Consider the following 27,580-nt stretch of genomic DNA (forward strand, 5'->3'; position numbering starts at 1 on the left):
TTCTCATGACCATGGGCATAGGGAACAACAAAGCCCCATACCACATCATACCGCTGTACACATACGAGAACTCGGGCTTGACAGAATGATCTGGCTCTAAGCTCTAGGTCATTTCCTAGGAGAAAATCTCATAGTTTTTGAAATTTGATTTGAGTTGATGCTCTAGAAGCAGTGTAGAAACCGCACTCCTCGTTTTCCTCTGATTTAACGTTAAGAACCATATAAGCAGTGTTTCATGTTTTCTGAAAAGGAGGCACTATATGCTCGACCATTTAGGCCATATAAATATTCTGGGTTAGGAATTTACTCCACATGGCTGTCGGTTTAGGCGAATGAAAAAATTAGAAGTAATGAAATGCACTGCCTGTGAAACATTGCCTCCAAGACACGGTAATGGGGCAGACTTTTATGTTTAACCATATTTTCTTATCCGTCCGCAGGTGTTAAAGTCAGGAACTTGGAAACTAGGTGTCATTCCTTCAGAGTGAGTTAGTACAACCCCTTTGACAAACTTCTGTCATAGCCTACGGCTCCATTAAACGTCCTTATACTGAAATTCTGGCCTTGTGTCAGCTGCCCTAGTATTTGGATAAAGGTCCCTCACTTCTTCTTTTAGGTATCGGATAATAAAAGCCTAGCCGCTTATTATACCTCTTCTAAAGATAACAGAACGCTATCGCAATAAGGTTTACTTTCGGATGCCTGCTTAAATTTGAAGAGCGCCTCTAAAGGCGGCTAGAAGGCAACCAAAATTTCCCATGGGTACAATTACCTCTTGGAGTGAGAATAGACTCCTACCGCTTATTGTCACCCTTCTAATTATCCCAGAACGTGACCGTATAAGGTTTACGGTTTGATGCTTGTATAGATTTGAAGAGCGCCTACCAAATGTGGCACGAGGTTCCTACAATCGTTATTCGTAATGCACGCGGTGTCATCGGACCTTCAGTATGAAAAATTCCGCTTTATATCTTGCCATTTAATAACGGGAAAAGTTTAGGACTTAACGCACACATTCTTGTCAATATCCATGTTTGAGCCCATCATACTCACATCGTTATATGTTCAACAGCATATTTCTCACTGATGTCATAAATGCATTTTCTATACAGCACCGAATGTTTACTACCCGTCAGGGTTCAGACCTTGCCCCTTCAGTAATACCTACAATGGTACTGTAGATATCTGCGCAAATAAATAAGCCGAAGACGATTAAAACAACTGCCTCATAATGCGGTTATGAGGATTGACCATGCACCATGAGCAAGGCCGCTGCGAAAATGCGAAAACACCAGGAGTTGGAGTCCGCCTGCGTCACCATTTGGTTGGACGGGAACTTTGCTGTGAGGCACGCACTACAGGAGCAAAACGGGAATTCCACTAAGCCCGAAAGATGGCGCCGCACTGGCGTGTGGAGGATACTCGTTACTAAAGCTCAATGACGGCAATGCGAGTAACAGCGCAGGTGCAACATTTTTGTAGTCTAGCTGACTCATGTTGACCTATGTCGTACCGTTCCCCAAACAAAGACACTTGCTGACTTACACTGATAACAATTGGACACAAAAGACCAAAAAGACCAGCACAGAAGGACATATACACACGGCTCAGACTCTGTCGCTGTGTGTGTGTGTGTGTGTGTGTGTGTGTGTGTGTGTGTGTGTGTGTGTGTGTGTGTGTGTGTGTGTGTGTGTGTGTGTGTGTGTGTGTGTGTGTGTGTGTGTGTGTGTGTGTGTGTGTGTGTGTGTGTGTGTGTGTGTGTGTGTGTGTGTGCGTGCGTGCGTGCGTGCGTGTGTGTGTGTGTGTGTGTGTGTGTGTGTGTGTGTGTGTGCGTGTGCGTGTGCGTGCGTGCGTGCGTGCGTGCGTGCGCACACGTCTCCTGCTTTATTCAGGTTATTTGCCTATGCATTCATACATATACAGATCATAATCCTTTGTCTTCTTTCCTTCCTTTTTTTTTTGTTACACAGGGCCCTTATTGCGCCGCAGGGGAGATTTGTGCTTACAAAAAGACAGAGCTGAAATGCCTTTCACCCTGCACCTGCTACGGGGAATACAAGGCTGTGTGTAAGCTTGCGTTCTTTTCTTTGATAAGAATGTTAATGTTTTTCAGCCATAAAAACATCTATGAATATATAGCCGCCTAGAATATCAGAAACGAGATGAGAAACAGTTCTACATGTAAAAAGATGAATATAAAGCTGCAAAATCTGCACACGGATCACAACAACACTCAAGGAGACTTTGATGTGAAAGCGTACCCTCATGAATAAGGAAAAAATATACTGCTTTTATTCATGGTAATTGCTGGTATCATATGATTATTTACCGCCTCTGTACGAAGAAATTCATGTCATGGTTTAGTGCTGCTTTCTCTTTTTTGCAACGATCACGCTGCTTTTAAGAAGTGGTCGATGCATCATAATGAACTGCTAGATCAATGGGTCGAGTTAAAAGAATTGGGAGCTGCGAAGAAAGATACAAACACTATTAGCTGAGTATGAACAATCAGAATTTTTAGGGCTGGAGTTTCATTGCATGAGTTTCCAGCAGAACGCTTCCACCTACTGCAAACTAGTAACGTGACACTCGTAGCCTCGTTAGTCGCATACAACTTGCTTTTAGGATACCATGGATAATGCTGTTTATTCACATCTTGTTATGGCCCCAGCACATTCATTCATCGGCCTTCGCTGTTTCCCTCTGTGAGTCACTACGACCTCGGGCGCTGGCCATGTTTCAGAACTTTAGAATATAGTCTGAAGGGCCTTTTTCGATGAAAGAAGCTCGTGCCCAGGTATTTTCCTTAATCCCGATTTTCACTTAACTCAGTGCAAGTTTCTCACTAAGACAAAAAGGTTACATTCACCCTGCGTTTACACACACAGCATAGATTTAGTGAAGATACTGACACCGCGTGCACGATCGTGTAAACGTCGATAAAGCAAGCACACATCTCTTTCTTTTTTCTACATTTTAAAGGAACAGCATACCGACAGCGGCGATAATGTATAGCACACATCGGTTACCTGTTAAGGCTTTGGTGCAACCAAGTGGGCTTGCTTGAAGCATCTTTTGTTACAATGGTTTTTTACGAATGCCCATGAATGAAACATCACTTTAAAGGAGATCAGTAAGCATATTTAGAAAAATCTTTAGCCAGATGTATTATTGCCTACCACAGCTATTTCCGGGATCACCTAGCACAGTAATAGTCGATGATGTGTAAGAAGGGTTATCTCACTGGCTTCAGCAAGAGGAATAAACTTTTATTTCCAACAGAAATGATGCGCAGCTCCTCCACCCCTCGACTCCAGGACTGAGCGGTGTTTAGAGTGACGCTCGGATGCTGGTCGGTGTGGTCCGAGCCGCCCAGCAGGGTTTCCCCCTTTCTTTCATTATCTCTCTCTCTCTCTCTTCATTATTAGTTAATAATGTTTTCTAGAAATAGTTTATAGTCAGCAGCTATTTTTTCATTAGCGACGGATACAGACATCGTAAAAAATTAGTGCGGTATGAGGAATGACTGCAAATATAAATGATTACCTGTTACCTCGGCCGGCTGTTCGGAGAATATTTTTGAGAGGGCAAAGAATCCCACTCCCCTTGCACATCTATGCTTTTCTTCTTCTCCTTTTTTCGTTCGCACAGCCATATGTTTTCCCCAACCCGCAACCTGTAAACTTGTGTTCAGGGCTGTAGAAAAGATTGCCAAAAGACCGACGAAAGAAGGTACTACGCATATTTATGGAACACGGTAATGACTGTGCTCTCTCTCTCGCTCTCTATCTCCTTCTAGGAATGGAACATACATGACTTTTTGTTATTTATACACTTTTTTGACCGTTAACCTGACTGCGCAGAAATACACACACACACACACACACACACACACACACACACACACACACACACACACACACACACACACACACACACACACACACACACACACACACACACACACACACACACACACACACACACACACACACACACACACACACACACACACACACACACACACACACACACACACACACACACACACACACACACACACATATATATATATATATTTGCGCTCGTACATAGTGCCAACTTTTGTCTACGTCTTGACATATGAGGAAAAGTTAGCGACCGATAGTGTAACCGGCTGTTTCTATTTGCACATGGAAAATGGAAAACTTCATAATTGTCAGTCACATGGAGACGTTAGAACCTACAATTCAAATTTTTAATTAAGAACTAACTACGCAGTGCACATAAAAACACGACTTGTATGCATTGTATACAGAACGCAATGCACACGAGAAAGTCCTAAGTGCAAAAGAAAAAAGTAGCATATAGGCAGTCATAAAAATTCTAGTGGAAGCTATGTGAATTGAAAGCTAAACATTTTGACAGATTTGCTATATGAATGTGACATATATGTTTCCCAGCAATCAGAGTGGGCATATTTCCTAAACAATGAACTTAGTAGAGTGTCCTTCGACATTCTCGTGAAAATAGATTTGGCCACCATAACATTGTTTCTTTTTTTTTTTCGGTTTCAATGTAGTGCGCATTTTCTTAAATGATGCCATACCCTGGCTCATTGAGCATTTTTAAGACAACTATTGCGGCAGTATCATTTACAACTATTGCGTTTTTGAGACTGAGTATTTTTGAGACAACTATCATTTACAACTATTGCGGCACTTTGAAAAAAATTTGGAGGGTTCCTTGTGGTCTTGCGCTGCGAAACTGACTATACAAGGTTATCACGTCCTAAAACGAATGCGGTTGGATGATGATGATGATGGTGGTGGTGATGGTGATGGTGGCGCTGATGGTGATGCGGAGGAGGAGGAGGAGGAGTCATTAAGCGTTTCGGCATCAAGAACACAGTATTTGGAAATGAGCCGGTAACGGCGGTGAAAGTAACAAGGTCCCTCAACGAGTTGAAAAGCACTGATGATGATGAAGTGTATTTGCATCGCGCATTGATAAAACGCCAGTGCAGGTTTTGCGTCCTTCTTCCGTTTACGGCTTTCTGTTTTAAAACACCTCATATTCCGAATTCTTCAAACCGAAAGTGATTTGGTGCTCAATCACAACGTGAACAGAGCAAAGCGATTCTCAATATCATGCCGTACCTCTCAAGCTGGCTTTTGGCAGCTTTTTATGTAAACTTCCTGCCTCCTGTAAAGATGTGAAAAAAAGTGTTTTGGGGGCTACAGTATACTGTGTATATGGCTTCCTTGCAGGCCTGTGTAAATTATTTGCAGAAAAAAGATCAATAAAGAAAGAAACGGCAAGTTGTGCCTAAAGCGGCCAAATGCTTCTAAAACTGCACTGTATAAACTTTGTTCCATGGCACTAATGCTTACAAAATCAAATCGCGGACGAAGCGGCCGTATTTCGATGGAAGCCCAAAAGAGCCCCATTCATACGTTATATGATGTCACTGCGCGTTGCGTAACACTCGACTTCGTCGAAATATTTGAATTTTTATGCAAGGCTTCTCTCATTGTCCCATGTGAAACTTTGAGACGGCAAAGTGCTTATACTAGACCATAATGAAACTTCCCATTTATGACTAGCTAGCGACTTAGTATACGATGTCTTATGAACTAAAGTGCACTCATCGGTGCAACGAGATTGTAAAGCAATATCGCGGGCTAGCCAGGGCCGTCTCTTACCTCTGTTACCTTGTACGTGCATGAGAAGTCATAGAGAATACAGCCCGGGCCTTTCTGAAGTTATCGCGTTTGGGGACACTTGTGGAGTTTTTAATTTTCTAACTTCTCAGTAAATGGTACGGAGGGCGGAAGAAGCGAAATGGGAAACCAGAAAATATAGCTCTCGCAGCGGTGTCCGAGTTCTTTGTACTGTCCCTTAAGTTACATATATCACTCCCCCTAGAACTTCTACCATAGTGAAAGCGCTGTATTTTGATCAGCGGGGTTCCTGTTCACATCTTTTAAGACCATGCTAAAAACGACATTTCAGAGAGTGCATGTAGCCCTGATTCCGGTGTAATCTTGGTAATAACATTAACATTTTAGTGTCATTCTTATTCTTAGAATTGTAACTGGCCTAAAACGTAGCTTTATTGCCTGTTCCTCTTCCTACTTAACACCACGTTAACCTCACAGGCGTTCGTGAAAAGGAGTCTGATCCCTGCAATGATTGGAGCGTTGCAGTTGTTCCACTGGGTGCCGTCGACTACCGATGCCAGGGGTGTCTCTCCCACACCGACGTTCTCACTGCCGACCGCCACAGCTGAGGACCAGCTGCGGGCATGTGGCGGACAAAAACTGCAGCTGTCATGTACTGTCACAACGCTGGCGACAAACAATACTAATGGACTGAATGTCGTAAGCTTTTAGACAGGTTGTTTCTCCTGGAGGTCTAAATAAAATTAAAAAAAAACACGAATGCCTCAACGCCTTTCATCAACATACATGTAAGTTAACTGCCTTATAAACTGTTCACAAAACTGGAAAATATTACAAGCGAGAGCGTATTCAGCTCTTTCGGTCGAAAAGCCCTTGCCGTTCCCCGGCTCGGGTTCTCAACGAAATGCTCGTGTTGTGGGAGAGTTGACAGTCAGTCAATGACGACTCGGTGAAACTTTCATGAGAACAAACGACAAAACTGTATTGAGCTTTACATTACATGGAGAGGTTAAACAAGGGAATAAACACACGCACGACTTCTTTCTTTCGTTCCCGAAGCAAAAGGTCCGACCGACTGACCCGCAGGGGAGCCACCCTCCCTCGGCGCCGAAGGGGGCGCCGCACACACGCGTCTGCCTTGTGTCAGTTCACGCTTTCTGTCAGTTCACGAAAACAACGAGAACATGATCTTCAGGCGAGTCTCTTTCCCGGCGCCGGGGCGCGGTCCCCCGCATGTCGCGACCTTGAGCTCCCAGGCGCCAGATCACGCGGTACAGCAGCAGAGGGGTCGGTGGGGAAGCATCGTCTTACTCCGGCTCGGCTCCCGTCGGCGCGCCACGCACAGGATGCGGCAACACCCCTCGCACACAACACAGGAGAGAGGAATGCACAACTGTAAATCACTTTACACGCTCAAACTTCCATCCCCGAAAAGAAGAAAATACAACAACCTCCCGGGCCCCAGCTGTGGGATCCCTAGGTTAGTACTAAACACACAACTCGAGGGGGTAGAGAAGCTGAACCGGCCGTCACAGTGTGGTTCCGTTGGGCAGCTTCACGACGCAGGCTCTAACGTGGCCATCTATTCGTAGGTAGGCGCAGGTCCCGTACGCTCGCTGGCTGGCATCGCAGAAGACATGCAACTGTATAACACTCTGCGGTTTGAGCACCGGAGCAACACATCGTGGCACTGTCAGTGAAGAAAGGTCCACTAGCTCTGACACCCAGCCTTCCCACTTCTTGGCAATGTCAGGAGGCAGTGGATCGTCCCAATCAATGTTCCGCTGCCATAATTCTTGAAAGAGTGTCTTGGCTTGTATTGTAAATGGCACTAGCATTCCAAGAGGATCAAATATTCTGGCGATTGTCTGCAGAATACGTCTTTTGCAGCTGTGCTGACTGTCCAAAATGGTTGAAAGTGACTTTGTGGCCACGGTAATTGTGTCGCTTTCAATATTCCAGGTAAGGCCAAGAATCGTCACAGTTTCGTTTGAGTCTTTCTGACTTTCCTGCGCTGCGAATAGGTCTTGCAAGCGCTTGGAGCTGGAATACCACTTTCGCAAACTCATTCCGCAAGCCTGAAGAATATCATTGGCTTGAGAGAAAATCTCCTCCGCCTCCTCTTCCGCGTCAGCTCCAACCAACAGGTCATCGACGTAGAAAGATTCCGCCAAAAGCGCAGCAGTTCTTTGGCTAGAGGCTTCAGCAGCTTCGAAGTGGTGTTGCAGCGTGGCATTAAGCAAGAATGGGCTAGCTTTGGTGCCAAACGGCACACGTTTCATACACCACTTTTCGATTTCAGGGTCCGGTTCAGCATTTGAAGGCAGGCCTTTAAACCAAGGAAAACGTAAAGCGTCTCTGTCTTCCTCTCTGACACTGATTTGTAAAAATGCCTTCTGAATGTCTGCTGTCAAAGCGATGTGATACAGTCGAAAACGGATTAGTAGTTTGACCAGATCTGTGAGAAGACAAGGCCCTTTCTCTAGATGTTCATTCAGGGAAGAAGCACATTGCTCATGTGAGGATGCATCAAACACAATACGCATCTTCGTAGTTGTTGAGTCGCTGCGCATAACTGCGTGGTGAGGCATGTAGTACACGTGCGAGGTGGGTTCTTCGTCAGTGGTCACCCGTTCGGCGTAGCCCATCTGTATGTAGCTTTGCATAGTAGCCTGGTACTCGGCTCCGAACTCCGGAATACGCTGAATTCTTTTTCCGAGGCTCTTGAATCGCTTCTGAGCTTGGGATCGGTTATCTGACAGTTGTCCGCTGTTCTCTGTCACAGGAAGGGCGACTTCGTAACGGCCGTTCTGCATAGTGATGTTTCTTTCAAGTTGGTGAATGGTCGCTTCTGTTTCCTCATCAGGTCCTCCTTTATGATCTATGATGCCGAGGCTTTCCAAGTCCCAGAAGCCTTTTACTATGTTTTCGGTAGTGTTAAGCGCCGTGCTTACCCTCAGAACACAGATGTTGGATGAAGTGTCAACTGAGGTATGCACTGATACTGGGCCTTGAAACATCCAACCGAAGACTGAGCCTAGGGCAACCAAGTCAGCGTTCTGCTGACAACGTTGAATTTCGCCTGTCATGAACTTCCACAGGTGCTCAGAGCCAATAAGAAGACCGATACCTGGTACCGCTGGCATACCTGGCGACAAAAGTTTGTCAGCTATGGGACGTCCTGTCTGCTCTATAATCTTGACAAACTCATCCTCAACAGGCACTTGAACTAAGTCGTTGCAGATGAAAGGAACTTCAATGGCTTCGATTAGGTATTCCTCGTCATCGTACTGGCTGCGGAGACGAACCTCTACAAGGCGATATCTTTTAGTTGAAGAGGTGGCTGTCCCGAATGTGCTCAGCTGTAGAGAGGTTTGGCCGCTTTCTTTCAGACCCAGAAATTTCGAGGTGTCCTCACGAATAAAACTGCGATGACTGCCGCCATCCACGATGCCTCGAATGTAGCCGCATCGACTGTCGCCAACAGCCCAAAGCCGGCAAGTTTGTAGCAGAATTTCACTACTCATGAAATTGCGGCTGCTGGCATGCAAGCTGCTGACATCCAAATTTGGAGTGACTTCCCTTTTGTTCGGCTTCCAGTTAGGGTCGCATACCGATACGGCATGCCTGCCGCTGCATTTTCCGCATTTCAATCGGCGGCGACAATCTTTCGAACGATGTCCTCGTAAGGTACATCGGAAGCAGCGATTTTCTTTCTTCAGTTTCTCTAATCGCTCCTCACGGCCTATGTCACTGTTGCAATCAGCAGTGCTGTGTGTCAGAGATCCGCAGAACAGACACTGCTCCTTTACGTGGGAAGTTGCGTGCAGTACCGCAGATGTAGGAGGTAAGGACAATTGCTTCCTTTCACTTCCCTGTCTCATTGGCTTGTCTCGCCTGAGGCCAGTTCCAGTCTTTTCTCGACTTTCCACTTCGACAGTCAAGTAAGTCAGAAGTTGTTCAAACTCACCGTCTGTGAGACCCGTGGCAGATGTGGGTTCCTCGCTGCTCGGGGCGTTGTTTTCGGAACGAGATGAGCTCGGATGATTGGCCAGTTGCTTATAATATCCCACGACGATGTCGGCAGGTAAAGCTTTCAAAATAATGTCGATCATCATCGTAGAATAAGTGTTCGAGCTCACGTTCAGTCCCCTCAGTCCGCGCACATGGCATTGAACGTGATCGAGTAGCTTTCGTAGGCCTCTCACGTCGTCCGATGAAGTAACCGATGGTAGCGCTCGAAGTTGGGCCAGGTGCTCCCTGATAATATTTCGGGTGTCGCCGAAGCGCTTGGAGAGGATGGCCACAGCGTCTTCATAACACTCTCCCGTCGCCTGTAAACCGGCTATCGATGAGGCCGCAGCTCCGCTTAGTAGGCTTCGCAGATACTGAAACTTTTCGCCCTTCGTGAGCTCCGCATTGTCATGGACGGCTTCTTTAAATTGTTCCCAGAATCTGCGCCACTGTTGAAGCTCTCCGTTGAATGCTGTAAGTTGAAGAGTGGGAAGCTTTACTGCACTACGATGTGGAGCTTCACGGCCTATATGTTGGCTCCCCCGCTGTGGTTCTGCTGACTGCGCTGTCAGGAGGTGCGGCGATCTGAGCAGCTCAGCCTCTCTTGCCTTGAGTTGACCAAGCATACCCGTGGCTGCATCCTCGTATCGCATGACGGCTTCGAATTCGGAAGTGAAGTCTTCATCAGCTATTCCGTCTTCCAACTCTGTGTTCAATTTCAGAAGCGCATCGTTGTTGGCTGTAAGCCTTTCAATGAGTGAGCGCAACGCTCCGATATCTGTCGATGGTAGGGTAGCCTTTGCCTCATTTATGAGTTTCGTATTTTGCTGTCGACGCGCCGTTCTCTTTTCCCTTGTCCTCTGCATAATTGCGTCGCCGCGGACCGTGCCGTCACTTACTTTATCCGTCGCAGCCTGGTTGCGAGTTTCCGAAGTTCTCCTAGTCCTGGAGATTGCAGTTCCCGGGTTTCGGCACCATGTTGTGGGAGAGTTGACAGTCAGTCAATGACGACTCGGTGAAACTTTCATGAGAACAAACGACAAAACTGTATTGAGCTTTACATTACATGGAGAGGTTAAACAAGGGAATAAACACACGCACGACTTCTTTCTTTCCGTTCCCGAAGCAAAAGGTCCGACCGACTGACCCGCAGGGGAGCCACCCTCCCTCGGCGCCGAAGGGGGCGCCGCACACACGCGTCTGCCTTGTGTCAGTTCACGCTTTCTGTCAGTTCACGAAAACAACGAGAACATGATCTTCAGGCGAGTCTCTTTCCCGGCGCCGGGGCGCGGTCCCCCGCATGTCGCGACCTTGAGCTCCCAGGCGCCAGATCACGCGGTACAGCAGCAGAGGGGTCGGTGGGGAAGCATCGTCTTACTCCGGCTCGGCTCCCGTCGGCGCGCCACGCACAGGATGCGGCAACACCCCTCGCACACAACACAGGAGAGAGGAATGCACAACTGTAAATCACTTTACACGCTCAAACTTCCATCCCCGAAAAGAAGAAAATACAACAGCTCGCAACGTGGTAGGGAAAATGGAGGCCTGTGGTTAAGGTGGTGTCCCTTCTCTTACGGCTCGGATCAGGTGTCCGTCGACAACTGCGACAGAGATTGCACATTCACTTTCCAATAGGCCACATTTACAAATTGCGTGCGGGTGTTTACCGAAAAGTAAGATAGATACTGCGCCTTCGTTTCCCCCCAAAGAAGCCTATTTAAACTAGAATATACAAAAAGTCTCGGAATGAAAAGACTGGGTTTTTATAAGCGCTTTCTCGCATACTCTAAATGAGTAGCTTGAGCGTACCAATAATACATTTTATTCCTTTATGAGAGTTCGTTCTATATATTCATAAATGACGTAATTTGGCACGAAGGGCAGTCACTCGCTACCCGTCCGAGTCAATGCATACGCAGAGGGACTTAAAGGGCTAATTATTTGTCAAGAGACCCCTATTAATCAGCAACAGTAGTGTAGTGAACAAACATACTCAATGTCTAGACAATCGCATTTTCAGAGGCACGTTCTTTAGATACGTATTTTTCCACACGTCGTGCACTTCCAGGAAATCCATCAAAATATCCACCCATCTTCCCTCGAGTGGCTTGTAGTCTTCTGCTATTAACGTTTTTTTGCTATGATACAGATGCCACCGCTGCCTCTAATCTGGATCTCAGAATGTTCTGCCACCTCACCATTTTATAGCACCTGTTATTGTATCGCACGCGCTTATAAGACGCTCAGATATATTCCGCGGCTGAAACAAAATGTTAGATAGTCACTTAAACATCGTGTCAATGATATGATGTGAAAGTGGCCTGCCTGTGCTCCTCTGAGGGGATTGTGCAGTGTGAAATGACTCAAACAACGCCAATTGTCCGTCTCAAGCAAAGAGAATATGAAATGCCAATCTGTACTTTTCTACAGTCTTAGTTATAAGGTAATTGTTACCTTTCTTTTACCTTTAACGCAGCGGTCATGGCTTCGAATCTCGCACAAAAACTTATTCATTAGTGCAAGTGATTTATTAGTAAAACTAGGTCAGTTTAGACAAGTTGTCCCTTTATTTTGCATTGCGCTGATCGTGTGACGTTAAGCTTAACGAGACTGTTTCGGGGTATTTGAAATTTGGCGCCACGGCATGAGACCGTGACGTCATGAACCAATTGATCAACCTGAATTTTTCGCCTACGGCCAACTATGCCGGCACCAGGTATTCGGCGATACGGGATCGTTAATATTCTCGCGTTGAAACTTTCGAATTTATGGCGCGTCCTATTTCTATATCACACCGGCCGTATACGTAATCCGCAGTGGAACGATTTAGCATCATCGTCGTCCGCTTGGAAGTAAAGAAGAAGTCCGCGGCGGCACTGGCACCGAAAAGCCCTCAACCACCTTTGCAGTATGCTTGGATACGCAGCACTCGTCAGTTTGTTGACCGCATTGTGTAAGTAAGCATTTACGCACTTCCTATTAAGACCAACCTCTCCACAGAAGCACGCTGAAGAGGTACAGGTCGCGCACATGTTGCCATTTCTTCAGCTTGGCAGAGCGAACATAGGCTCACGACCCAGTGCTCAGTCTTGATCTTGGAGCAAGTTCGTTTAGTTATAAGGCGCATCAGCCCAGAAAAAACTGCGGTTGCATAGGCTAATTAAACATTTGGCTGGCTTCAAAATTTAGCTCCAATAAAACAAATAGCTCAGATGGCGCAAGTGTAACCCCGTTTTCAGTGTGTTTTTTCACAGTAACAAAGCGTCTGTGTTGAGAAAGTCAAATAAAAAAGAATGAAGAAATCCTGGAAGGTCAACCAGGCTAACTACTGTTTAGCTACAGCATTCATGCGGATACAAATGGAGCAAGCTAAGTCAGCGAAATCAAGAAAAATGCCACTCATTTCCTTATTCTTGTCCACAAATGAGGAGGGGGACAGAGTTAGCTAAAAAGAATACAAAAAGGGTGACGACAATTTGTGCCAACATTAAGTCACATTATGTGTGCAATGCGAGAGCAGAATGGAGCAATGTTGGTGCCAAAGGTTTATGACATTGCACCTTCATGTGCTCCTGCATACATCGACACAAGCTTCTTGGTCTTCGTTGTAGCTGTCGCTGCAGCAGAAGTGCTTAGGATTGAGATTGTACTCCCAGTAGTTGTGGATACATTTATTGTAGGTTATGGATCCAAACTTTCATTTTTACACTTTTGGCATGAAGAATATCCGAAACCAATAAATATTTTCACGACAAGACGAAATTATCTAACAGTATCAAAGAAGCAGCGTTAGAATGGTATCAAACCGTTCTGATTACCATCTTTATCGGTTCACTACAAGAAATGAGCGTTCAGAAAGAGAGTCGCTTCATTGTAGGCCTCAGCACTATGTAGCGAAATCTAATAAATGGGACAAAAACACACGCCTCAGTTCTCTATTCTATGCAATATTTATTCTAGGTTTAAATTCGCTTGTCAAAAATAAGAAACGAGTCTTTCGTCATATGTGGCTTGTTTCGGAATACTCTATAACATTTCGTGAAAACCCCATAGTTTCAAATTTTGTGCTCTCAGAGTTAGTTGTCAAGGGTCTTCAGAGTGCATTCACTTAAAGTAGCCCTCTGCCCTTGTCCATTGAACTCGAAGCTGTCTAGTGCTCTGTTTTATGATAGCTGAATGCAATACAGTGTCCAAGACTACATTTGCCACATCTATGCTTTAAATTTCATGTGATCGAAATAACCATCTCAAATGTTCTCGGCAATACTTCCTGACAGTGGCAATACCTCATCACTCTGCTGACGTCACCCCATGCACGACTGTAAGTAAGAATGATTTACGATGCTCCGACATTCGTTTAACAAAACGTTCTCTTCTTATAAGAGCTCGAAGTTAACTGAACGCCTATTCGTGGGCCTTCAATATTACTGTTCACGTTATATCTGCTAAGCAAATTTTGTAAACATCGAATATTCTGCTGCAAAATATTAATTTTCTCATCGCGAAAACCGTATCGTCCATTTTCGTACCAGCTATCATTAACTATGCACCTGTTCATCGGTTTATCTAAGAAACTTCAGCAAAAGCAGTAAAACAAACTCGATCCTTGTCGTCCACACGAGACTTAGCGTCGCATCCTTATTATGTATCACGCTTCATGTCCGCATTACCTAAATTCTGAAATGACCTCTCGACTCTTGAAATCTGCTATAACACGGAATGACATCGTATATGAAAGTCTGTTATCAAAGTCACTGAAAGAAATCGGGATACTTAAATAGTTATCTTAAAACGGCACTGGCATTCATATTTGCGCTGCATAAATTGAGTTGCCTATATTTTCAAGCTTTATGATCTACCTGTTTGATGCAACCATTAAGGCAGAATAAGTGATGGTTTGCACTGTTGATAGAACATAAATAATTTTTTTTTCAAGCGGTATGACCATGTTACCGTGCGATTCGTCCCGCATATGAAGAAAATCCAGCCATCTAAGTCGTGCCATGGCAAAAACAATATTATCCTTTCGAATGTGACTATAGGGCCAAGCTAAACCTCGCAAATCTTTTATTGGGAATTTCATGCTCAATGCTGTTCTTTTTTTATGGTTTCTTTGAGAGTGCCTTTTTTATTAACAACACGATGTTCGAGTATCCTGGGCTGGGACGAAGCTTTACTTGGGTCATAACGCAGTCATACAGGCCCAGGTATTTTCTATTCTAGTGCTCGTCCAGTGGGTTGGTCGAACTATTTCAAACACATTTAGCGCAAGACTCATAATTGAGAGTCGAAAGTAAAGTAGCCGCAAATCATAATTATTCGGAAACGGCTTCGAAGGGGCGTGATTTGACTTTTTTTTTCTGTGTTTCCCTGCATAGGATGCTGACTGCTCCAACCAGACAAGATGCGTCACTCATCGGAATTACGCCCTAAATTCACAGTGCGAAACCAGCAAATACTGTAAGCTCGAGCACCGCGCTGAGTGCACTATGTGTTTTCAGGAGTACATGAGGGGCTAGCGCTGTCAAGGTCAACCTTTAGGCAACTCTGCGCTGACCTTAACTCAATTCTTGTGTTGGGAAAAAATAGATAGTGTGGCTGCAGCGTCTACAATCGCCTTTGTTCATCGATAAAAGGCTCATTCATGGCCGAAGTATTCGTATTTTAACAAACATTTTCTTCTTCCGCTGAATTTAAACACCTTTCATGAATACCCAAATTCGCAAAAAAAAAAGAAAGGATTACATTGACGTTTTCACAATTTGTATGTAAAGACATGTGGTAGCCGCGAAATCTGTGTTTCGCTTTCAGGCATTTTTATGGCTTACGAATACAGCGGGTTTGGTGACGGTATTCTCACTTCCATTATAACACTTTATTCAAGTTATCCGCAGCCTGTTTTTAAGAAATAAATATCTCATCTGTCGTGTGTGATTGTTGACTGCCGCTTTGTGAATTGACTGAAAGGGAAAATACTACAAATACTGCGAATTTTGATGTATTGTTATGTGAATTAAGATGCCTTGGGTATCGTATTAGAATAACTCTAAAATATTTTATTACGCTGCTATCTGTTCTGTGAAAATAAGAGAAGATAAATATTTTTACACAATTGTTAAGCAGGATATCTCTTTTCTACTCTGTGAAGATATTGCCAACATATTGCCGCGAAGGACAATATCGAATATCGTCTGGTAGTAAGGGCTTACCACTCTATCCCAATACAATCCTACTCAACGGCCATTCAGCAAATAAATGTAGTGAATATGAGAGTCTCGTTATGATTTACACGTACATACGAAGGCAGTGAACAGCCAGGGATATTAAGAAAAAAAGTTATTTGGTGTTGATGAATGTAGAAAATAATGTACAGCACTGACATCAAGATCGATAGATTTGAAGCCCTGCTTCAGTTAGTCAGCAGATAAATGCAGGGAAACTAAGTAGCTCGTTAAAAGGCACATATAAAGGGAGGCAGCAGCCAGGGTTACGAAGAGAAGCAGAGATGTTTTTTTCGATGTTGAAATAGCTTATTTATTTTTATTTATTTATTTATTTATTTATTTAGTTAGTTAGTTAGTTAGTTAGTTAGTTAGTTAGTTAGTTAGTTAGTTAGTTAGTTAGTTAGTTAGTTAGTTAGTTAGTTAGTTGGTTAGTTAGTTAGTTAGTTAGTTAGTTAGTTAGTTAGTTAGTTAGTTAGTTAGTTAGTTAGTTAGTTAGTTAGTTAGTTAGTTAGTTAGTTAGTTAGTTAGTTAGTTAGTTAGTTAGTTAGTTAGTTAGTTAGTTAGTTAGTTAGTTAGTTAGTTAGTTAGTTAGTTAGTTAGTTAGTTAGTTAGTTAGTTAGTTAGTTAGTTAGTTAGTTAGTTTCCAACAGCGAATTCCAGAGTTCAATGGCCAGGGGAAAGAAACTGTGTTTGAAATTTCCAGTGCGGGAGAAGAAAGGGGCTATGGGAACTTTTAGTGATAGAAGGAATTGGTAAAGTTCAATAGTTATTCAGTGAAGGAAGGCATGGAGATTTAACCAGTGTATGCAAAATCTTCAAACATTCAAATTGTCGGCGAGATGATGGTGCTTTGAGATCTAAATCTGCACAATGAGAAGAAGCAAAATAACTGCCGTAGTTGTGGAAGTTGTAGCGTACAGACTTCTTTCTAACTTATTCTACTAACTTATTCTGAGTTTTTAATATCGGATTTCGTATGAGGATTCCATACGATGCAGCCATAATCAAGATTTTAGTGGATAAATGTTTTATATGTGAGTAGTTTTAAATCCTTTGGTGCCTTGCGCGATGTACGATGGAGGTACCTAAACGTTCAAAATCTTTGTTACATATGATATCATTGTGTTTGGACTTGAGATGTCATGAGAACATTGAAGACCGAGGTATTTAGGTTCTGTGACTCTTTCTTAATGCTCACCGTGAGAAGTGCACTTGAAAAGTGAATGAGACGTGCTTCTAGTAAAAGACATCAAAACAAGTTTAGAGAAATTGATAATTATTTGTCATTTCTTGCACCAACTACGAAATTTAATGAACGAGTCATTGAGCAATTTATGGTCAAGTGGCGTGTTGATGCAATGACACAGCACGCAATCATTAGCCTAAACGTTAATTCTAACTGATACGCAATGTGGCAGGTCTTCAATGTATAGCAAGAAAAGAAGCGGGCCTAAAACAGGACCTTGTTGAATGCCGGATGACGCACTAACAAGAGCAAAAATAGATGAATTAAAGTGTACGGACTGAGAATGCTTGCTCAGAAAGCTGGATATCCAAACAACCAGATAAGAGTTATTTAGAATAGAGTCAAATTCTTGAAAAAAATTATGCACTGTTACGATGAGTATGTTGAAGCATGAGAATGTTATAATGACTAATGCAATTACGAAGATTATTTTTTTTAAAGAAGAAACAATGACCACATGAGGTGATCCGAATCCACGATCTCGGAATTTTGTGTCCGATGCTCTACCAGCTGAGCTATGGTGGTGGCGGCACAACCTCCTATTTTTTTAGGTCTTTATGATGCCTAAAACGTGATTTTTAATGCGTTTTATTTTTCTGGAAAATTACTTCGATGAGAGCGCTTTCGGTGCTCCGTCTACTCGAGCAGTGATGGCATCTGCATCCAACAACTATTCTCAGTAAAACCTAATTCTCAGGCTCTTGCTGGCTATGCTGCCGGCCAGGATTCCGGCAACAAAGGGCACATTCATAGCTTTGCAAATTGAATTTAAAAGTTTGCCCACCACCAAATGAAAACCACTTCGGTCAAACCCAAAACAACCTTTGTGATAATCATTGTCAACTTAATCGTGATATAGCTTATAGCCTCAGATATCAATAAAGAAAAAGAGCTCTTTACGTGCCCTATTGTTCGGTTGCGATATCGTCTAGAGATTATTTTCTGGCATTTTCCTGGCTTTCAAAAGCGCCATTTTTCCTGCGCGTGCCGTGGCATCCTATCGGTGCAGTCAAATTTCACTTTGTTCTCAACGATTCTTCTATGTGCACATTGAAACAGCGCATGTGCCAAATTGCTGTGTTTTAATTTCAGGCATCGAAGTGAACGTAACGTTGTTACGACCGTGCATCCGCATTTGCGCGCTCTATTGTTCGCCTGTGGGCATGGAAAAGTATTGTGAATATGTGGTGATGGTCCAATGGCTCTAAGTGAGCCTGTTTCCAGGAATTCTGTTTTTGTAAGCCTGTTTTGCTTTGTGGACAACCTGCAAATGCTAAATTGACCCTGTCAAGAGAACGTCTGGAAAAACACAAAGAAACGTCCCCCTGCGGGAAATAGCAGGAAGTGCTTTCTTTCTTTTGTTCACCCTTCCAGTCGAGAAGTGCTATCCTCCAGTGATGAATGCCTCCTATCCAAAGGAGACCACAGAGTGACATGTCCGCTGACGTGCAGGACAAGAAAGGAGCATGACTCATACGGCCATTAAGTGATTTCCCGGGAATGCAGGAAAGATTTGCAATTGTCGAAAAGGGACAATGTTGGGAGCCCTATGCGGCGCCACGTGCACTCGGGTTTCTGAGAAGTAAAACCCCTTGTCAGAACCAGCCTGTGGTTTCTTTGCTGAAGAATAGAAATGTACCTCCTCTCCTCGCCGTTCCCAAGCTTTTCCCGCCAACAAGTGATCACGCCCAACGAATGAATGCCGGACCAGTCAGTGCTTCAGACCATCAGTGCAGTGATGTGTTCGATTGGATGCCGATACCTGAGGGGCGTGCCCTGGATTTGGTTGGTCAGCATCTTCAGAGAGGGGCTGGACATAGGGGGTTTTAAGGACGCTGCAGAGCACGAAATGTCGCTCTGGGCCCTGGGTAAACGGCTCATCCAGTCGCTTCTCGCTATGAACTCTTAACGCTTGCCATTTTGCTGATGTACCCTTCTTTTTCGTGTAAATAATCTTGTAAATAAGTTTCTCAAAGTGCCATTAAACCTGCTTGTACATATTTCACCAACTTCGAAGATTCAATCCTACTTCAACCCCGAGTCTCTGCACGCTACCAAGTGAAGGCCGGGTCGACGTAGCCCCAGCGTCACGACAACTGGTGATCAGCGGTGGGATCTGAATCTACAAGCACAACGACTGGTGACCAGCGTTGGGATCTGAATCTACAAGCCACAACATCTGGTGATTGGAGGTGGATCTGAAGCTACAAGCCACAACATCTTGTGATCGGAGGTGGCATCTCAAGCAACAAGCAGGAGCAACAATCGGCCAACAAGAGGGCAGCTCGGAACATCGATCGCATGTGTGGGTGAGTGCTTGGCTTTTCTTCTGATGTGGACCAGGTTCTAGAACAGGGTTAGATTTTAGAACTGGTAAAAAGTGTTGAAACGCCTTTAGGTTTGGTAGTTTGCACAGTTGTTTTGGAAGTAGCCGACACTCGGAGCGATCATGGACCTACAAAAGCTGCAGAAACCGGACCTGTTGCTATTGTGTGAGGAATTGGGAATTGATACAAGTGGTTTGGCACGAAAACCCTTGATTATAAAGGCAATCACTGATCTAGGAACCGATGATGAGGAGCTCAGTGAAGCATGGAACCTCATCGGTCAAAAAAAGGAACAGCTCAGACAGCAGAAAGAGCGTGAAATTGAAAGAGAAGCAAAAAAGCTGGAGCTAGAAATTGAGCTCCGGAAATTAGAACTAGAGTTGAGCAAGAGGTCGGGCGATTGTCCCCAGCTAGCGGTACCTCGTCTCAACAAGGAGGCAGATTTCAAGATGTCAAAGTACATGCAGCCATATGTGATATCAGGGGATATCGGTCTGTATCTGGCTAACTTTGAGCGAACCTGCGAAAAACTGTCCTTCCAGCGAGACACTTGGTCTCAGAGATTATTGACGGTTCTGCCCTGCGAGGCAGCGGAGGTTGTCGCGCGGCTAAGCAAGGAGGACGCGGACAACTACGAGAAGGTCAAAGCTTGCCTTCTGAGAAAGTATAGGCTTAGCGCCGAGGCGTTCAGACAACGTTTTCGGAAAGCTACTAAGTCCAGGGACGAGAGTTACCCTGAATTCCTGTACAATTTAAGAGTAAATTTGGGCGAGTGGCTAAAGAGCACAGATTCCTACAGTGATAGGGACGCTGTAGTCGAGCGAATTCTTTTGGAGCAGTTTTATAACTGCCTCCCAGAAAAAGAAAGAAATTGGTTACAGGACCGAGGCGAAATTAAGTCGGCAACTGAAGCTGCCGAACTTATTGAGGAGTATGCTTCGCGCCGACAATTCAGCAACCCAGCAGTGGATAGGCCCCGCAATCCCAAGTTCAGTGTGAAAAACCGTCAGGAAAGGCACTTTGCTAGAGTGGGAAACGAAGAAATGAAGGCTTCTTCAGGCAAACGCCCTAGAAAGGACGGCAGTGAGAAAAGTGGGGAAGTGACCAACGCGCAGAACACAAAGAACAAGCTTGGGGCTAGGAAGCCGCTCACATGCTTTAGGTGTAATGAGCAGGGTCACATTGCCGTCAACTGCCGGAAAGAAAAGATTGCTTTCTCGTATGTCAGGGACTGCGATGAAAATATGCAGCTTTTAGAACCCTACCTGCATGACCTAGTAGTCAACGGGAAGCCTTGCAAGGTACTGCGCGATTCGGCCGCAACGATGGATGTTGTCCATCCGGCGTATGTATCGCCTTCCGACTATACAGGACAGTGTGCATGGATCCGACAGGTAGTTGAGGAACAGAGTGTGTGCTTGCCGATCGCGAACGTGGTCATCGAGGGCCCTTTCGGCGAATTAACAACCGAGGCTGCCGTTTCAGGAAAGCTTCCTAAGTGCTATCCGTATTTGTTCTCCAACAAATCGGACATGCTGCTGCGAAAGAGGGGCATCCTTTTCGGAGACAGAGTTGTGCAAGCCTTAACACGTTCAAAGGCGCGAGAACTAGCTACACTGCTCATTCCAGAAAAATCCACAGCGGAGGAAACGGCAGTTAAAACAGTGGTAAATGCGGAAGATAGCAGGTCAGAAAACTTTGAGAGCGAGGCATCTCAGATATGTCAACTTGAAAGTGAGCTTGATGAGACGCGGAATGAGGACGTTCTTGAGAGTAACCTCTTGCCGCCAGTGTCTAGTAATCTCACGAGACTTTTAAGTGGAACTCGAGAGGACTTAGCTATGGAGCAAGCCAATGATCCCAAGATACAGGAGATAAGAGAGCGCCACCGCGCCACTAAGACAGCAAATAACATTTCTTTTGAGATGAGAAAGGGAGTGCTGTATCGCTTATTCAAGGATAAGCGCGGAGTAGAGCGGGACCAATTAGTCGTTCCCCAAAAGTACCGCGGAGACTTACTGCGACTTTCCCATGGCAGCTCGTGGTCATGTCACCTTGGAATAAGGAAAACAAAGCAGAGGCTGTTGCAAGAATACTATTGGCCTGGATGTTTTAAGGACACGGAAAATTTTGTACGATCATGCGACACGTGCCAGCGGGTTGGAAAGGCACAAGATAAGTGGAAAGCTCCGATGGTGTTAGTACCAATCATTACCGAGCCGTTTCACCGGTTAGTAATAGATGTAGTGGGGCCACTTCCTGTGACAGAGTCAGGGTACCGTTATATCCTCACTATGTTATGCCCAGCCACAAAGTTTCCAGAGGCTGTTCCGCTGCGCGAGGTGACGTCCGAGAGTGTAGTGGATTCGCTGCTGTCAGTGTTTGCACGAGTTGGATTCCCTTCCGAGGTCCAAAGTGATCAGGGTAGCGTTTTCACGAGTGTCCTCACCACCTCATTTCTCGAGCGATGCGGCATTAAGGTAGTGCATAGCTCGATCCATCATCCGCAGAGCAACAGCGTAGAAAGATGGCACTCTGTTCTCAAACGAGTCCTGAGGGGACTATGCTATGAAAACAAGCGCGAATGGGATACCTGCCTGCCTGCAGCGCTTTTCGCTTTGCGGTCAGTGCCGCACGAATCCACTGGATTTAGCCCAGCCGAGTTGGTGTACGGAAGGTCACTGCGCTCACCTTTGCGAATGGTGCGCGAAGCCTGGGAGGGGCGCGGAGAAGACCCAACAGTAGTAGAATTCATTCTGAACCTCTTGAATTGCTTACATAACACTAAGGAACTCGTTGAGGCCAGCATGAAGTCAGCCCAGGCTCGTTCCAAGGTGTACTATGATAAGACAGCCCGTCAAAGGACGTTTTGTATCGGGGACCAGGTGATGTTGCTGAGAAGTTCAAGGCAGAATAAGCTCGAAGTACAGTGGGAAGGACCGGCTGAAGTCGTTGCAAAGCTTTCTAACACTAACTACGCAGTGAAAATTCCCGGTAGGCGTAAAGAAGTGCGCATTTATCATTGCAATCTTATGAAGCCTTATGTGCAGAGGGAAGCCGTGGTAAATCTAACGTTAAACCTTCCCGAGGAGATGGGGGACAACTTGATTTGCCTCAGCGGAAAAGGAAGCAACGCTCAGGAGCTTCTCAAAAAGACGGAGCAGAGAGGAGAACTAAAGAAATCCCAGCTGTCCGATCTGGGCGAGATAATAACAGAGTTTGAGGCCTGCTTCGTGGACAGGCCAGGCAGAACTGATTTGACTGAGCACGATATTGAGCTGACTTCAGACGTGCCAGTGCGATCAAGGTGCTACCGATTTTCTCCAAGGCAAAGAGAAATTCTGGATAGGGAAGTAACTCGCATGCTGGAATTGGGAGTAATAAAACCCTCGGAAAGCGATTATGCTTCGCCTATGATCTTAGTAGAAGCTTCAGGTAAAGACCCTAGGCCTGTGGTAGACTACCGAAAGCTAAATTCTCTCACCAGGGATCAAGTGTGTCCTATTCCGAATATTGAGGAGAGAGTAGAACAGGTCAGTAGAGCGGCATATGTGACTACGCTGGACCTTACTCGAGGATACTGGCAAGTACCGCTCACTGAACGCGCCAGCAGATACGCGGCTTTCGTCACTCCGACGGGCAGCTACCAGCCAACAATGATGAGTTTCGGGCTCAAAAATGCTCCATTTTGTTTTTCCCGACTCATGGATAGGGTTTTAAATGGGTGTGAAACATTCGCGGTGCCTTATTTAGATGACATTGCGGTTTTTTCCGACTCATGGGCGGACCATATGGTACATCTAAGAGCTGTACTGAGCCTTTTGCGTCAAGCTGGACTAACCGTAAAGGCCGAGAAATGTTGCCTGGCAAGGGCGACCGTGGACTACTTGGGTCACAATGTAGGTCAAGGTTTCAGGAAACCCAGCGAGATTAAGATTTCTGCGGTAGCAGACTACCCGCGGCCGAGCACGAAGACGGAAATTCGAGCATTCCTGGGTCTGACTGGGTACTACAATCACTACATCCCTAACTATTCAGCTTTGGCTAGCCCTCTGACCGACGCTCTCCGCAAGACAGAACCGACAAATGTAGTCTGGGACGAACAAAAGGAAGCCTCCTTCGTAAACCTGAAGGCTGTGCTGATTAGCCGTCCGGTATTGCGAGCTCCAGACTATGGCCGAGAATTCACGGTCCAGTGTGATGCCAGTGATCGAGGGTTAGGTGCTGTTCTCTGCCAGAGAGATGACGACGGTAATGAGCACCCCGTGCTCTACTTGAGCAGAAAACTGAGTTCTAGAGAGAGGGCTTATTGCGCGTCAGAGAAAGAGTGCGCTTGCATTGTATGGGCCATTCAAAAATTGCAGTGTTATCTTGGAGGGGCCAAATTCACCGTAGAGACGGACCATTGTCCCCTGGCTTGGCTGCAAACTGCGACATCAAAGAACAGTCGCCTTCTTAGGTGGAGCTTGATTTTACAGCAGTACAATTTTGAAATAAGATACAAAAAGGGGAAGTTAAATGGGAATGCGGACGCGCTTAGCCGCTCTTTCTAAGCGGTCCGAGATGTTCCTCACCATGTATCCAAATTGATAATCAGGTTTTTTTTTTTTTTCGTGCGCTTGTATATGTGTGACTATGTAAAGCAGCACGTTTGGTTTTCTAGGCATACGTGGGTCCTGAACGTCTTGAGAGTGGGCTTTTCTCGAACAACAATGGCAGTTTTCTTTTAACCTGGTCTCTTCAGACGGGAGCCGAGTGCTTGTTTAGACATGTGGTTGAGTTTCAGACAGCTCGAGCAATTTGGCCTACAACAATCAAGACAACGCGACAAGCAACAGCGAGCTTCAAGCGTTCACGTGCAGGCCATTAAGTCGTCTCTTCATGCAGCAGCGGCGACTGCTGCCCTCCGTGACTCTTCTGGCGGGGGAGGAGGCTGTTACGACCGTGCATCCGCATTTGCGCGCTCTATTGTTCGCCTGTGGGCATGGAAAAGTATTGTGAATATGTGGTGATGGTCCAATGGCTCTAAGTGAGCCTGTTTCCAGGAATTCTGTTTTTGTAAGCCTGTTTTGCTTTGTGGACAACCTGCAAATGCTAAATTGACCCTGTCAAGAGAACGTCTGGAAAAACACAAAGAAACGTCCCCCTGCGGGAAATAGCAGGAAGTGCTTTCTTTCTTTTGTTCACCCTTCCAGTCGAGAAGTGCTATCCTCCAGTGATGAATGCCTCCTATCCAAAGGAGACCACAGAGTGACATGTCCGCTGACGTGCAGGACAAGAAAGGAGCATGACTCATACGGCCATTAAGTGATTTCCCGGGAATGCAGGAAAGATTTGCAATTGTCGAAAAGGGACAATGTTGGGAGCCCTATGCGGCGCCACGTGCACTCGGGTTTCTGAGAAGTAAAACCCCTTGTCAGAACCAGCCTGTGGTTTCTTTGCTGAAGAATAGAAATGTACCTCCTCTCCTCGCCGTTCCCAAGCTTTTCCCGCCAACAAGTGATCACGCCCAACGAATGAATGCCGGACCAGTCAGTGCTTCAGACCATCAGTGCAGTGATGTGTTCGATTGGATGCCGATACCTGAGGGGCGTGCCCTGGATTTGGTTGGTCAGCATCTTCAGAGAGGGGCTGGACATAGGGGGTTTTAAGGACGCTGCAGAGCACGAAATGTCGCTCTGGGCCCTGGGTAAACGGCTCATCCAGTCGCTTCTCGCTATGAACTCTTAACGCTTGCCATTTTGCTGATGTACCCTTCTTTTTCGTGTAAATAATCTTGTAAATAAGTTTCTCAAAGTGCCATTAAACCTGCTTGTACATATTTCACCAACTTCGAAGATTCAATCCTACTTCAACCCCGAGTCTCTGCACGCTACCAAGTGAAGGCCGGGTCGACGTAGCCCCAGCGTCACGACAACGTCTTGTTCCGTAAGAACACCATTTCTGCTCTTTGCTTTATAAAAGTGGGCTCTGACCAAGAACGCTTCTTCGTCGTTTGTTTAAATGAGAGCTGCCTTCTATTGGCTTTCTTTGACTTTGGCTTTAGCTTTTTGTCTTTGGCTTTCTTTGGCTTTCTGACTCCTGACTGAAGTAATGGATTTGAATTACTGAAACAAGCAACTTTAGTGCTGACGCTGACCAAAATCAATAATAAACTTGGCTGGAACTAATTCACGATAAAGAGTTCAAATCGTACTGCAAGACACTTTACACGATGGTGAATTTCACGGTATGAATCGTCATTGTTTAGAGCTTCTGTCTCTAAAGGCAGCTATTTCTCTACCGCCATTTTTTCGTTTGAAATGCAGCTAACTGCGTTGCACTTACATGCTGCTTCAGTTCATTTTCAGTGAATGGTTTTGTGCCAGCAGAGTTTGCTTGTGGATTCTGACGGGGGATCGGTTTCATTTCACCCGTGTTTAGCAATTTATTGTGCACATTACCTTAATTGTCCGTGCATCACAGATTGCACTCCCGATGAAAGCTTTAAACAACTTTCTACGTATCACGATAATTACCTGCTGTCACTACTATCTTCCTTGAGACATGCATTACTTGATGACTCCTGCAGACGCTGTGTGGACAATGCTGTGCAAGCCAACTCACTGCGCTGATGAGCGTGTATTTGTTGGTTTCATATTAACTACGCGTTGGCAATTTTACTAATTTAATGCTTTCTACGTTTGCATTAAACGAGTCCCAGTCGAGAAAAGTACAGAACATTTCTGTCGTTGCAAGGGAATTTCTCTGCGGTTTTGTGAAAACAGAAATTTTCCTTATAAATATAAAAACTGTTATGTGGTTAAAAAAGAAAAGTACTACTGAACCACGGGCTACGAAAGAAGTACTAAACATTACTAAAAGTACTAAAAGCAAATACTACAGAAAAGTCAGATGGCATGACAGAATTGCAGCATATTTGCCCGCACTTTTGACACACTTGTGGAGTTCCTTTTTACTTCTGTGAAACAGTTTAACCATTAAATCACAATTACAAAGCAGTAAATAATATTTCTCGAAACCGTGAGCATTAGGTCACATTTTGTAGCATAATTTTACAGCCCAAATTCATAATCCTCGAAACAAGGCAGCCTTTTATTATAGCCGTATGGTATTGTGTGCGCAGAAACAAACGATACCGACTGAATGATCCTTCGAGAACTTATGCGCCAAATTTCAGTCACTTCAATGTTCTGTGTTCTCTCCTGTAGTACTTGGTGCACACCTTTGTGCACCCATCAAAAAATTCGCAGAAATTTTTTGGACAATACAACCTACTGATCTGTTTTCTTCAACGTACAGGCTGGTAAGGTTACGACCAGAAAAATCTCATTTCCGGAAAGGAATGACTCGCAACTCTTGATACAGCTACATTCCAGATTGCTCACCTCGAGTCAATGCATGACTGTATCACTCTTCTCAATGACCAATTATTTGCAACGTGAAGGTGTTTTCGTTTTACGAAAATTTCTACTGCTCAACTCATTGTGTCATTGCAGTGCCGCGGCGGCTACAAGTGCCGGATCAGAGACTGCGAACAAGCGCCTTACGAGTGTAAGCAAATAATAAAATTCGCTGATTAGACCAAACGAGCATGTAAAGTTGAATCCATGTTTAGAGTATTTGGCCACTCGTTGCTGAGGGTGCAATACACGATTGGAGCAACGTGCCATAGTACACTGCCAGAACCTTGGTTTAGCGTTGATAAATTCATGAAGCTTATATTCGCCGTATATAATCCATACTTCACGTATATTTTAGACCAATTGCACATCAAGCTTAGGAAAATTCCTGCAGCGCTTCACCTTTTTTACTTGAGCATGTTTCTTTAAAGCTTTCTTATAACATGTAGAAAGCTATAGCGCTTATTGCTTTTCTTTTATTGTATGGCACCAACCACTTCTATTATTGCGTGCATTGGGTTTTACCGGCCCTGGTCTTGTATGGCCACGACTGGTGTTTAAGACTGAGGAAGTTATTTCAATTGAACAAAAATGTCAAAAACATGCATTAACAGCAGGCTGTGAACTATATTAACGTGCAAACCACGGGATAATAAACGTTAGCGCGGTGTTCTTTAGACTACCAAGGGAATTTGAGGAATAT

At 44.9% G+C, this 27,580-nt stretch overlaps 1 protein-coding gene across 1 annotated transcript in view; it reads left to right on the forward strand.

Annotated features, from left to right (window-relative positions):
* Positions 1–27,580, forward strand: part of LOC146175703 (uncharacterized) — a 46,266-nt gene that overhangs the window by 16,879 nt on the left and 1,807 nt on the right. Inside the window, exons 3-9 of the mRNA XM_084581187.1 lie at positions 441–484; positions 1,971–2,063; positions 6,141–6,284; positions 9,056–9,160; positions 15,056–15,137; positions 26,686–26,780; positions 26,974–27,028. Coding sequence (XP_084437313.1) covers positions 441–484; positions 1,971–2,063; positions 6,141–6,284; positions 9,056–9,160; positions 15,056–15,137; positions 26,686–26,780; positions 26,974–27,028 — 618 coding nt within the window. The remainder of the gene's footprint in view (positions 1–440; positions 485–1,970; positions 2,064–6,140; positions 6,285–9,055; positions 9,161–15,055; positions 15,138–26,685; positions 26,781–26,973; positions 27,029–27,580) is intronic.

Source organism: Amblyomma maculatum, chromosome 10 (assembly GCF_055883805.1).
Source record: "Amblyomma maculatum isolate TAMU_Amacu chromosome 10, ASM5588380v1, whole genome shotgun sequence".
Taxonomy (NCBI): domain Eukaryota; kingdom Metazoa; phylum Arthropoda; class Arachnida; order Ixodida; family Ixodidae; genus Amblyomma; species Amblyomma maculatum.